Source organism: Rattus norvegicus, chromosome 1 (genome assembly GCF_021556685.1).
Source record: "Rattus norvegicus strain SHRSP/BbbUtx chromosome 1, alternate assembly SHRSP_T2T, whole genome shotgun sequence".
NCBI lineage: Eukaryota > Metazoa > Chordata > Mammalia > Rodentia > Muridae > Rattus > Rattus norvegicus.
Window position 1 is genome coordinate 95245151 of NC_141534.1, and position 11677 is coordinate 95256827.

The window sequence follows — 11677 nt, forward strand, 5'->3', positions numbered from 1 at the left end:
ACTCCAGCTGCAGCTGCTCAGAGGGCCATGTCACCTGCACTAACACAACCACCGCCACACACCCACACAAGCTGTTTTTTAAAAGGAGGTTGCAGCAAGCTGAGGCTGTCGCTAGTAAGATGCTGTCTCAAAGAAACAAAAACAGGTTACTGGATATTATCTGTGCTGGTTCACATTTTGAGACCCTGTCTTTCGGGGGGGGGGGGGTAGGGGGCGGGGAAAAAGTTACCTGGGATTTGGTTGATGGTTTATCAAGAAAAGTGCTAGTGTGACCTTAGTTCAGATCCTTGGAATCCACGTAAAAGCTGTGTGCTCTTATAACCCAAGCACTATTGTGACCAGTTGGTTGGATCCCAGGGCCTTCCTAGTTAACTGTTCTATCCCAAAAGTTCAATGAGAGATCCTATTTCAAAAAATAAAAGGGGGGAGGGGGATGTTTGCCCGGATACCGGGAAAGGGAATAACACTCGAAATGTATATAAGAAATACTCAAGTTAATAAAAAAAAAAAAGAAAAAAATATAAAGTGGAGAGCAACATATGAAGACACTTGCCGTTGACTTCTGGTCTCCACGCATGCATTCACACCACACATTGGGTACTGGGGTGGCATGGAGCCCCGTGTAGTCCCCAAGGCAAGGCACTGCCGAAGCACCCCTCACCCAAAAGTTCTGGAGTGGGTTGTCACAAAAATATAAGAAAGCGTCGTAAGCAGTTGTCCCAGCACTGAGCAGCTGGTGAATAATGGAGCAGGGGACTTGGGTCAGAAGGAACTCCCACCTCTAGGGGAAGTAGATTTACAAGGATCCACTTTCCAGATGAGGAAAGGACGAAAAAAAGAGTTGCCCAGCTTCCATATGAGTCTCCGGGGAGACCCTCCCCGAGCCGTGCTCCTGAGCCAGAAGCCCAGAGGGGTGCATGCTTGAGTGGGTTCCCATGAATAATTGAGGTTCCTAGAGTGCCCCACAGCTGTCCCCTCTCCCTGAGCCGGGGAGGGGGCGGCGGTGACGTCATTTCCTCCCCCGCGGGGTCCACTGCACCTGGGTTATAAGGCGCTAACCCTGGCTGTCTGCCCAGCAGAGAGTCCCGATTCTCCACCATGCTGTTCCGTGCACCCACCTCTGCAGCGTTGCTGCTGCTGCCTCTGCCCCCGCTGCTGGCATTGCTGCTGGGGGCTGGTGAGTCCGGGGCCCACGAAGGGATTGGAAGTACACCTTAGGTCGGTCGGGCTATAGGTGGGCAGCTGAGCTTGCCCATGGGAACAGCACATCTGGCAGGTGCCTGGCACATGGACCCGGGTGCGGGTGGGGGGGGGGGGGAGTTGGGATTAGTACCATGAACAGCACCCGTTTTCTTCCTCCACAGCTTCCTCAGCTCCCCTGACACCGAGACCCTCCAAAGAGGTGAGCAGAGCCCTTCCTTGCCCTCTCCATCCCGCTGAGTCCCTTCTGCCCAACTTCTCTCGGTATCCCCACCTCTTTTGATCCTGTAGCCACTCTGTTCTCCCAAATCCCTTACATTTGCCCTTCCTCTGACCACTCATCCTTGCTCCCAGCTAACCCGCTGTCTAGCAGAGGTGGTGATGGAGGTGCTGACACTGGGCCAGGCCCAGAGAGGCCCCTGCACAGCTCTGCTCCACAAAGGTAGGGATACCCCAGTTCCCCTCAGAATTCCCAAGATCCTTTTCCTACCTCCCTACTATCCCATGTGCATGGTGGAAGAATTCCCTGGCCTGAATTAGTGTGGTACTACTCACAGCCCCAACTGAAAGAACCTGGCTCCCTTGAAGCTCCCAGCAGGATAAGGACTGGGCAGAGAACATCTGCAGCCCGTAACTCCCCCGTCAGCGCTAAACAGTTCCCATCATGATGTCAGGAAGCCCTCAACTCTTCAGGGACTGTGTCCCAGTTGGCTACACTAGGAGCATCCTATCTTTCCCCCCCCCCCCCCGCTAGAGATATTCGAGACAGAGCCCCAAGGCTGTGCGTCCCCTGAGAAGAGGCTGCTGGGTGGGGACTTCAACAAGCAGGAGTCTGAAAAGATGAGATCCAGCCAGGAGATAAGGGGTGAGGAGGAGGAGGAGGAAGAAGCAGAGAGGACCCACAAGTCTGAGGTTCAGGAACAGGCAGTCCACACGCACCTCCACAGTCAGCTTCACCAGGAGGAGGAGAAAGAGGAGGAAGAGGAGAGCCAGCCAGAGAAGACCTCTGAGCATGTGTGGAAGCAACGTCTAGAGGGTGCCGGAGACCTCCAGAAGCGGGTGGCTGAGAAGGCCAGCGATGAGGAGACAGCCCAGTTTCAGGCAGAGGAGAAAGGCATGCAGCTGCTGGGGGGAGGCCGAAATCTGTGGCAGGGGGCTGAGAGGGTCGGAGGAGAGAGGCATGAAGAGTCCTCCAACCATCGTCACCACCTGGAGCAGCCAGGTACCAAGGCCAAGCAGGAGGCAGAGGCAGAGGAGGAAGAGGCTCGAGAGCAGGAGGTAAGTAGAGGAGTCACTCCAAGACCGCCCAAGGGACTCTCCTCGTGCTGGGCCATACAATGTGAAATCTACCATGAAGTGGGTCAGAGTGACCAAGCGTGCACCAGGACTAGGTAGCGATGTCCAAGCAAGGACAGTGACCAGGAAGACACCGCTAATTACCCAGAAGCACCAGAGTTAGCCACCATTATCTGTACCAAGTAAGTCAGCTCCCACTGAAGCTAGCAGCTGCTCTCTGGCTCACAATGCTAGTGACAGAGGCCATGGATGAGGCACATGCCAAGCTGATTGTCCCAGCAAGGTGGCTCAGTGGGTACAGACTCGCGCTGTCCAGTCTTGCAACCTGAGTTTAATTCCTAGATCCCACGTGGTGGATGGAGAGGACTGAGTCCCGCAGGTTGTCCTCTGACCTCTCCACACACGCTAAGTAGATGTAGAAACTTTGTTTTTGTAATTACGGGCTAGAGAGATAGTTTTTTTTTTTTTTTTCTTTCTTTCTTTTTTTTTTTTTTTTTTTTTTTTTGGAGCTGGGGACCAAACCCAGGGCCTTGCGCTTGCTAGGCAAGCGCTCTACCACTGAGCTAAATCCCCAACCCCAGAGAGAGATAGTTTAATGGTTTAACGGTCCCTTCAGAGGACCCAGCTTCAATTCCCAGGATCCACATGGCATCTCTGGAACTCCCATTCCCAGGGGATCATATGCCCTCTTCTGGCCTCGCTGGGCACTAGGCTGACATGGATATACAGGCATCTGATATAAGGACAGGCAAACACCAATTTTTAAAAATTAATGAAATATCACCTCAGCTGGGAGCAGCAATCAAAATGGCCATCACTTCACAAATGGGCCCCCTAGGGCTAGGGATGCAGGTTCACGGTCGAATGTATGACTTACATGCACAGGCCCTGGGTTCGCTTCCCAGCATTGCTACATAAGCCAGCTGTGACGACACACATCTGGAGTCTCAGCACTCATAAAGGATCAAGAGATCAATGTGGTAGGCTGTGCGAACCACCATGCTGCTCAGGTGGACAAGCAGAACGTTTGGGTTTGTAGAAGCAAGGATGGTAGCCATCACTGACCACGACACACAGCTAGGATGGGATTTCAGGCCACTAGCACAGGAAGTGGCAGGGCTGCAATTCACCATGACCACAGAGGTAACCATACTTCCGATCTTCCCCAGGAACACAATGCGGAGCGGCTGGAGCACATGCAGGAGCAGTTAAAGAAGGCTACCGCCATGCTAGGGGAGGCTCTGGGGAGGGAAGGCTGACCCCACTCCACTCCTTGCCCACACTCCCTAAGGCTCAGGACTGTTGACCTCAGAGCGCCCCTCCACCAGGCATCCTGCTCACTTCCAACTGGCAGGGACTGGAACAAGGATGTGCCTGAGAACCAAGCCTGAGAGAAGTCTGAGCAGGGCAGGGGCTCAGGCAGACTCGGGACCCCACCCCCAGCTCCTCCACCCTTCCTGAGTGAATAAAGCACAAAGCAAAGCGCCCTGGCTCACTTGGCTCTGGAGGGATGGGACCTGAAACAAGTAGGAAGGCAGTGTGGGCCTGCGCTCTGGTTGTCAGGTCTGAAATTTTATTAAATTGGAAACTATATTAATATTAGATCTTAAGTCAGGCAGGGTTGGGGTCATCAGGAAGAGGTTTGGCTGCTGGGGAAGGAGGTGGCTGGTTTTGGCTCCTGCGACTGTGAACCACGATGTCATCATATTCATCCTGGGAATAGAGAGGGATAGCACAGCGGTTAGACAGCTGCCACCTTGACCTCTGCCCAGGTCACGGCTCTGAGCCGCTTTCTCCCACCACGTGGCTCTTGTCCGGTGCTCGCCGGCCTTTGCACACCGTGAGCCCTTTTCATGCCGCACCAACCCTACACGGGCTGTGCTGTCGCCTGGGTTCTTCAGAAATGCTCCCTCACCACTGGAGGGTCTTTCCCTACCATCAGTGTTCTGACCAAGGTCACCAACCTACACCGCAAGCTCTCTCTCCATCTCCTGCTCCCAAAGTCACTCCCCACACAGGGTCTCAGCCTGTGCTGGTCTCAAACTCACATCCACCTGCCTCTGCCTTCTGAGTCCTGGGATCCTAGGTTAGTGGTGTGTGTCACATGACAGATGGCTTTAGCTGTCCAGCTGCCACTGCCACCCTTGCCCAAGTCTACAACCATTCTCCACATCTCGTGTGCCCCTCCTCTGGGTCCCTGACAGCATCCAGCCAGGCCTTCTTGTTGCTGGTTTATCCTGACCCTCTGGCTGAGATCCCGCTCCCGACTCACGCCTTCATCTCTGTTGTCACTGTCGCTGTCACTGCTGCTGTTGCTGCAAGGGCTAAGCTTATCATCCTCGTCCTCGGGCTCAGGAGCCCCATGTGCACGGAGGAGGCGGGCGAGGACGGGGTTGGGCCGGAGCAGGGCACTGCCAAGTGGGGTGCGGCCCCCATACATGCGTGCGGTGGGGTCAGCGCCAGCTTTGAGGAGAAGCGCCAGCACGCCGGCTGCCTGGCCTTCTACTGCCAGGTGCAGAGGGGTCCGGCCACACGTAGGCTCCTGTGGGATGTGCCAGAGAGGTCAGCGAGCCTGAAGAGGGGACAGTGCCTTCCCTACACTGGACGGCCACGGTGACTCACCGGTTTATTGAGGTCGGCTCCAGCATCCCTGAGCAGTTGGACCATCTCTGCATCTTTGTGGATGACAGCTACATGGAGTGGGGTGTGGCCTGGGGACAGAGCAACTGGTGTCAGAGGGAGTAAGGAGCTTCCGCTCTGTCTTCATGCAAGGGAAGGGCCACATGCGCTAAGAATGCCATGTCTGGGGGCTTGCTTCTCAAGTCCTACCTAGGTATGCACACAGGCTCCTGAACTCCAAGTGCCTAAGTCTTGGGCCCTAGCAGCCGGCTGGTGCAAGCCTGAGCCTGCTGTGTCTAGGATCTACAGGGGATGAGGCTGGGACTCTGAATGAAATCACGCAATCTGTGGACCAAGACACCAAGTCTTCGGTCTTCCTTCACAAAGAACAGAGGCTGGACTAGCATGTACAGCCTTTGAGTTTCAGCTCCAGCACCACGTATCTAACAAAAGATACAATGACAATAACCATAAATCCCCAAAAGGACCTGGGGCTCAGGACTCTGGCTACCAGATGACCCCAGTCTATTCATGAGGCCTGGCTGAGAGGGTAACCCCTGCATCCTCTGCCCATGGCTGGGAACATGGGATGAATCCTCTCATGGTGGGTAGGCTGGGCTGGTGCCTTATACTTGGGAACAGTTCTGAAGGGAAGACTCCTTGCAGGCGGGTAGCCCCGGTTTAACCACTGTATCCTGGCATCTCTGGATCTGTGGGTGACAGGTTTGGGTTATAAGTGGTTTGATGACTAGATCTGTAGGAAAGATATGTCCAATTCTTAGTACTCCCGAGTGTGTGTGGAGGCCCTTGGTCCAGATGCTAGGATTTATGGAGCTTAGGGATGACTTCCCAAGGAGCTGGTTTTGCTTTGGAGGGGGTGAGGCAGAGGGTTTGAGACAGGGGCTCACTAAGTAGCATAGGCTGAATTCACCTCATGATGTTTTTGCCTCCCAGGTGCTGGGACTAGGTATCTGTTTCAGTCTCCTGTAACCTAGCCTGGCCTCAAGCTAGCTAAGTAGCACCAGGATGACCTTAAATTCCTCCTCTTGTTCCCAACACAGGGTATTATAGGCATACACCACCATACTGTTTACGCTGGGGATCAAACCTAGGGCTTCATATATGCCAGATGAGCACCCCACCAACTGAGCTATGTCCAAGGGCATCAGCTGCATCTCAGGCTGGGCGAGAGGAGCCAGGAGCTCACATCCTCCCTGGGGCCCGGGGCCCTCACCATCATAGTTTTCAGCTTCTAGCTGCAGCCTCCAATCTTCATCACGCAGCTCCTCTTCGTTCCCTGGGTTGGGTTGGGGGTCCGTGGCAACAGGGGCATGGCTGGTGTCTGGGGTGTGGTCCTGGCTCTGAGTGAGGTAGGTATCTGAGGCATCTCTTGGGTGGCTGGGACGGGGCTGAAGCAGTACATATGCACACCTGTGTGCCCTCACACGGCAGGCCAAGTGCAGTGCTGTGTGGCCCCCTCTCTCAGTCACCAACACTCCTGCGCCAGCTGCATAGAGTTTCTCTACTGTAGATGCCTCTCCAAGGATGGCTGCTAGGTGCAGGGCTGTCTACAGGGATAGAGGGAAGGGGTTAGGGCCACACTGACAATGCTGGACCCGGCTCCCTACAGCAAACATCCCCAGTGGCTCACTTGGCCTAGGTCATTCTGCAAGTCCAGGTACTCAGTGCCAGCAGAGAAGCCCAGGAGGAAATCCAGGAAGGGCTCGTGCTGATGTATCACGGCCAAGTGCAGGGCTCTGGGGACAAAGGCAAAGGTCAGTAACACAGAGTGTCTTCTATGTGCTGCAAACTGTGGCCACAGTTGGAAACATTTCAGTGTTTGGGAGAGTCAGGGGGCAGAAGGTAATCCAGAAACTTTGTCTGACGGGGTTGGTGTTCTGAGATAAGATGGTCTTCATAAGTTGCCCACACTGACCTTGAGTTCAAGTCCCTCCTGCCTCAGCTTCCTGAGTGGCAAGGTTGACAAGCCTGTGCAAATAGGCCCCAGCTACCGACTTTGTTTCACCAGTATTTACTGAGTAATATAATCAGGTGTAATAGCTCTAATGCTAGTACGTGGGAAAACTAAAGTAGGAGGATTGTTAGTTCAAGGCCAGACTGAACTACATGGTGAGTTCTAAACCAGCAGTGTTAAATGCTAAATAATGAGATTCTATCACACACACACACACACACACACACACACACACACACACACACACACAGAAACACATAGACACAGAAACACACCACACACACACACAGACACATACACCACACATACACACCACACACACCATATACACACACACATCACATACACCACACACACAACACACACACACCACGCACACACACACACCATATATACACACACATCACTCATACCACACACACCACACACACACACGCACACACACACATACATGCACACAGATCTAATAACAAGGAGAAGTAGCAACAGATGGATCCATAGACTGGTGATCTCAATAGGTCTCTGTCACCAACTGTTTGAACAAACAGAAAAACAGGAACAGAGTCAACTTGAAAGGCGCCGTTCTTCAGGAGCGGCCGCCTTGACTCTGCAGTTGTGTGGACTGAATCTAAGGTAGCGGGCATGCAGGGAAGCTCTGTGCCACCGAGTTTCCTCCTGTTGGTTCCCTTTATTGTGAAACAGGGCCTTGCTATGAATGTCCCCAGGCTGGCCTTGAATTTACTCTCTTCCTAGGCAGGCCCTAACCTTGAACTCCTCCTGTCTCCGTCTTCTTTGTGGCTGGAATTACACACCCAGCTTTGAACAACACTGCTAACCAACATTACCTCTAAGTCACGCATCATCAGAATGAAATCTGTGGGACACAGTTCCTGAGAGCCCTTGCCTAACACTCAGGAGGCCCTGGGTTTGATGGCCAGCACCGCTAGAAAAAAACCAGAGACCGCAAATCAGACAAAGCATGTTCTCTGCCCTCAGTGAAATGAAATTTAAAGCCGGTGACAGAAAGAGGTCTGGAAAGTCCTCCAAGTGTGGAAAATGAATGTACTTCTTTATTACCTACTGGCTGAAGGAGAAATCAAAAGAGAAATTAAAAAATATACTCAATTATGCTAAAAACAAAACACAGTCTATCAGAAGTTCTCCAGAGGAAATATGTACAGCATTCCGAGCACATTAGAAAAGAAGAAAGGTGGGTTGGGGATTTAGCTCAGTAGTAGAGCGCTTGCCTAGCAAGCACAAGGCCCTGGGTTCGGTCCCCAGCTCTGAAAAAAAGAAAAAGAAAAAACAAAAAACAAAAAAAAAGAAAAGAAGAAAGGTGAGCTAGGCAGTGGCTTACTTGGGAGTGCTAGCTTAGCACACATAAGGCTCAACCCCAACTCTGCAGAAACCAGCCTTGCACCACCTTGCCTGGAATCCCAGGCAGGAAGGCCAAGAGTTTAAGGCTAGGGTAGGAGGGATGGCTCAGCAGTTAAGAGCACTGATTGCTCTTCCAGAGGTCTTGAGTTCAATTCCCAGCAACCACATGGTGGCTCCCAACCATCTGTAATGGGGTCTGATGCCCTCTTCTGGTGTGTCTGAAGACAGCTACAGTGTACTTATATATAATAAATAAATAAACCTTTAAAAACAAAAAAACCACTTGTTGCTCTTGCAGAGGACCCAGACTTGATTTCCAGCACCTACATTGTGGCTCACAGCCATCCCTACCTCCAGTTCCAGGGGCTCCAACAAGCACAAACACAGTCCACATACATGTACACAGGTAAAACAGTCATACGCATAAAGTAAATTATTTGGAAGGTAATGGCAAATGTATCTCTGAGTTCAAGGCCAGTTTGGTCTGCAGAAAGAGTTCTGGGACAGTCTGGGCTACACAGAGAAACCTTATCTCAAAACAAAAACAAAAACAAAAAACAACAACAACAAAAAACAAATAAAATAAAATAAACCAAAGACAAGTTTCATAGTGTGGACAGAATTTCTTAAAGGCAACACCTGTCGATAAAAAAAAGCCTATGGCCAATGAGCTGAGGGAGGAAACAGGTGGGACACTGCCAGGAAGAGAGAGAGAATTCTGGGAAATGGTGAGGAAAAAAGGGAGATGCAGGGAGAGGCACTGGAGGGGTCACTGAGACACTGAGAAAGACGACGCTAAGGAAGAGGCAGGCTGGAGACTGCAGGAAAGGTAACCACGTGGAAGACATAGGATAGTTTGAATGCGTTAAATAGGTTATAAGTTAGCCAGGGAATGAGCCAAAGCTTGTAGCCAAGGCATTTATTAATGAATAATTAGTGCCAGAGTCCTTGTTGGGAGCTAAATGGCTGAATCAATTATTTTTATTATTTTTTACAGTAGTGTTCAAGGCTAGCCTGGGCTACATAGTAAGACACTGACGAAAAAGGGGGTGGAGTGGGTGGCTGGGGAACTATTTTGTAAGTAAAGCACAGTGACCTTAGTTCAGAACCCACATAAAAAAAGCTGGGTGTGGTTGTAAGTATTTATAATCCTAACACTAGGAGATCCCTGGAGTAGAGCACAGAGGCGCACACCTTTGGTCCCAGCACTCAGGACATAGAGGCAGATGGATCTTTATGAGTTTGAGGCCAGTCTGGTCTACATAGTGAGTTCCAGGTCAGCCACCCTGTCTCAAAGAGGAGGAGGAGGGTGGGGAGCAAGAGACAAGGTTCTCTCAGGCCAGCTAGTCTAGCCTATGTGGTTAGTGCGAACACACACACACACACACACACACACGCACATCCCTGAGCTGGATGTAGTGATACACACTTGGGAGGTGGACACAGGAGAATGAAAAGTTCAAAGCCATCCTCAGCTACAACCTGAAGGCTAGCATGGGCTACACAAGACTGTCAAAAACAAACAAGCAAAACAAAACAAAACAAAACAAAAAAAAAAAAAAAGAGGGGGGTTGGGGATTTAGCTCAGTGGTAGAGCGCTTGCCTAGGAAGCGCAAGGCCCTGGGTTCGGTCCCCAGCTCCGAAAAAAAGAACAAAAAAAAAAAAAAAAAGGATAAAGAAATTACAAAAATTAAATAACCAGAGGGAAACAATAAAGGAACAAGGGCCAATAAAGTAGAAAGTGAAAAATTAGAAAATTAAGGAAACTACTCCTGGCTCTTTAAGATGAGTGTTTATTGGGTTCCCCTCATGGGTCAGGCACTGAGTCACTGGGTATACGCAATGAGCACAAAGGACAAGAAAATCCCGGGTACACTCCCTTACACACACTGTCACCACAGCCATCCCTTCTCCCCAGTTTATCTACTAATCAACATTTCCTGCTCCACACCCCCCCCCCAGGCTCCCTCTCCTCCTTTTCCTTATCCCTCCTTTTTGATACCGGTCTTCCCAGGCTCTCCTCAGACTAGCAATCCTCCTGCCTCAGCCCCTTAAGAGCTGGGATGACAAGTGTGTACCACCACATTCAGCTAAACTAAAACCAGGGATTGAAAGGTTAGGGAGAGACGTTTGGCTAACAGATGAATCCATCTTCATAGAATCGAGCTTCTAAATTTTATGTAGCTCTGGCTGGCCGGCATCTCAATCAGGTGGCCCCAAACTCACAGAGATCAACCTGCCTTTGCCTCCCAACTTCTGTGAGGCCCATGACACCCAGTAGCTCGGTTTCTCAATTGCAGGGTCAGTGCTGGATGTGTCAGCGTCGTAGACTCAGGGTCAAGAATTAATTTTGGAAATCAAAATCTGGCTTATACAAGAATAGCCAAAGACCAAAGACCACATCTGGAAGCAAGAGGTCAGAAGATGTGGGAACTAGAGTGGTCAGAAAGGTTCAGACCCGATTTGGGGATCGTAAGCTCAAATTTAAGAGTTCAGAAAAGTTGAGACACTTGACTGTGAGTGAAAACGGACTAGTCTCACAATTTAGTGATTGGTGGTTATGGGTCAGGAAGTCCAGCATCAGAAATCAGAGTTAGGAACGAGAAGATAAGAAGCCACAGAAATCATAGGCTAATGGAGACTCAGGTAAGATCCCTAGGGTAAATTGGTAATTTAAGGTTTACTCACGTGTCCCCATCCTCAGTGACGTAGCCAAAGACTAAGGGCGCCCAAGACAGCTCTGGGCTAAGCTCTGCGACCAGACCTGGTCCTCCGGGAGCTGCTGCGTCGGGACCTAGAGAGCCCAGGCCACTGTCGCACCATTCATCGGCGTCTGCAGTTTTCCCCAAGCACGCGACCCCGGCCATTGCCCCTGCCACCTCGGGTGGCCCCCTGCGGTCGCCTGCCTGACGCTGGGTTCTGCCGAGAGCTCCAGCGCTTCCGCCCTATTGGGAATTCCCCAACACGCCCCCTCATATACCCAATCAAACTGTATTAAATAGCCACACCCCGCCTCTGTACTGCACCAGAACCAATCAGAATAATGAGATGGACATTCGCTCGCTGAGTTTCCCCAGATTTTCCAGACGCCCTTTATTAATATGGCCGCCGGCGCCAAGCCTTTTGGGATTTGTAGTTTGATAACGTGAGGGGAGCACCGTATGAAAGCGGTTACGGGACCGCGTTGCCTGCCGGGAGTTGTAGTTTTCT

At 51.4% G+C, this 11677-nt stretch overlaps 2 protein-coding genes across 4 annotated transcripts; one reads left to right on the plus strand and one right to left on the minus strand.

Annotated features, from left to right (window-relative positions):
- The first annotated feature begins 1001 nt into the window (after nucleotides 1-1001).
- On the plus strand, nucleotides 1002-3981 carry Ccer2 (coiled-coil glutamate-rich protein 2). 2 transcript variants are annotated; one of them, NM_001447316.1, is given in 5 exon segments: nucleotides 1075-1177; nucleotides 1365-1402; nucleotides 1555-1642; nucleotides 1955-2478; nucleotides 3666-3981. In NM_001447316.1, coding segments are annotated over 5 exon segments (819 nt in total). In that variant the 5' UTR covers nucleotides 1075-1098; the 3' UTR covers nucleotides 3756-3981.
- Nucleotides 3982-4047: 66 nt separating this feature from the next.
- Nucleotides 4048-11593, minus strand: Nfkbib (NFKB inhibitor beta). Of its 2 annotated transcripts, none has more exons than XR_015642745.1 (6): nucleotides 11156-11388; nucleotides 6767-6872; nucleotides 6350-6683; nucleotides 5119-5825; nucleotides 4769-5038; nucleotides 4048-4209 (listed from the first exon to the last, which is right to left on the minus strand). XR_015642745.1 is itself a non-coding variant. In NM_030867.2 (6 exon segments), coding segments are annotated over 6 exon segments (1080 nt in total). In that variant the 5' UTR covers nucleotides 11335-11593; the 3' UTR covers nucleotides 4048-4107.
- Nucleotides 11594-11677: the final 84 nt, after the last annotated feature.

Bases quoted from the DNA above. Each gene is read 5' to 3' on its own strand.
- Ccer2 (XM_087656026.1), top strand. From the start codon at position 1,099: ATGCTGTTCCGTGCACCCACCTCTGCAGCGTTGCTGCTGCTGCCTCTG. The intron at 1,403-1,554 runs GTGAGCAGAGCC...CCTTGCTCCCAG, and splicing joins CACCGAGACCCTCCAAAGAG to CTAACCCGCTGTCTAGCAGA. The intron at 1,643-1,954 runs GTAGGGATACCC...CCCCCCCGCTAG, and splicing joins CACAGCTCTGCTCCACAAAG to AGATATTCGAGACAGAGCCC.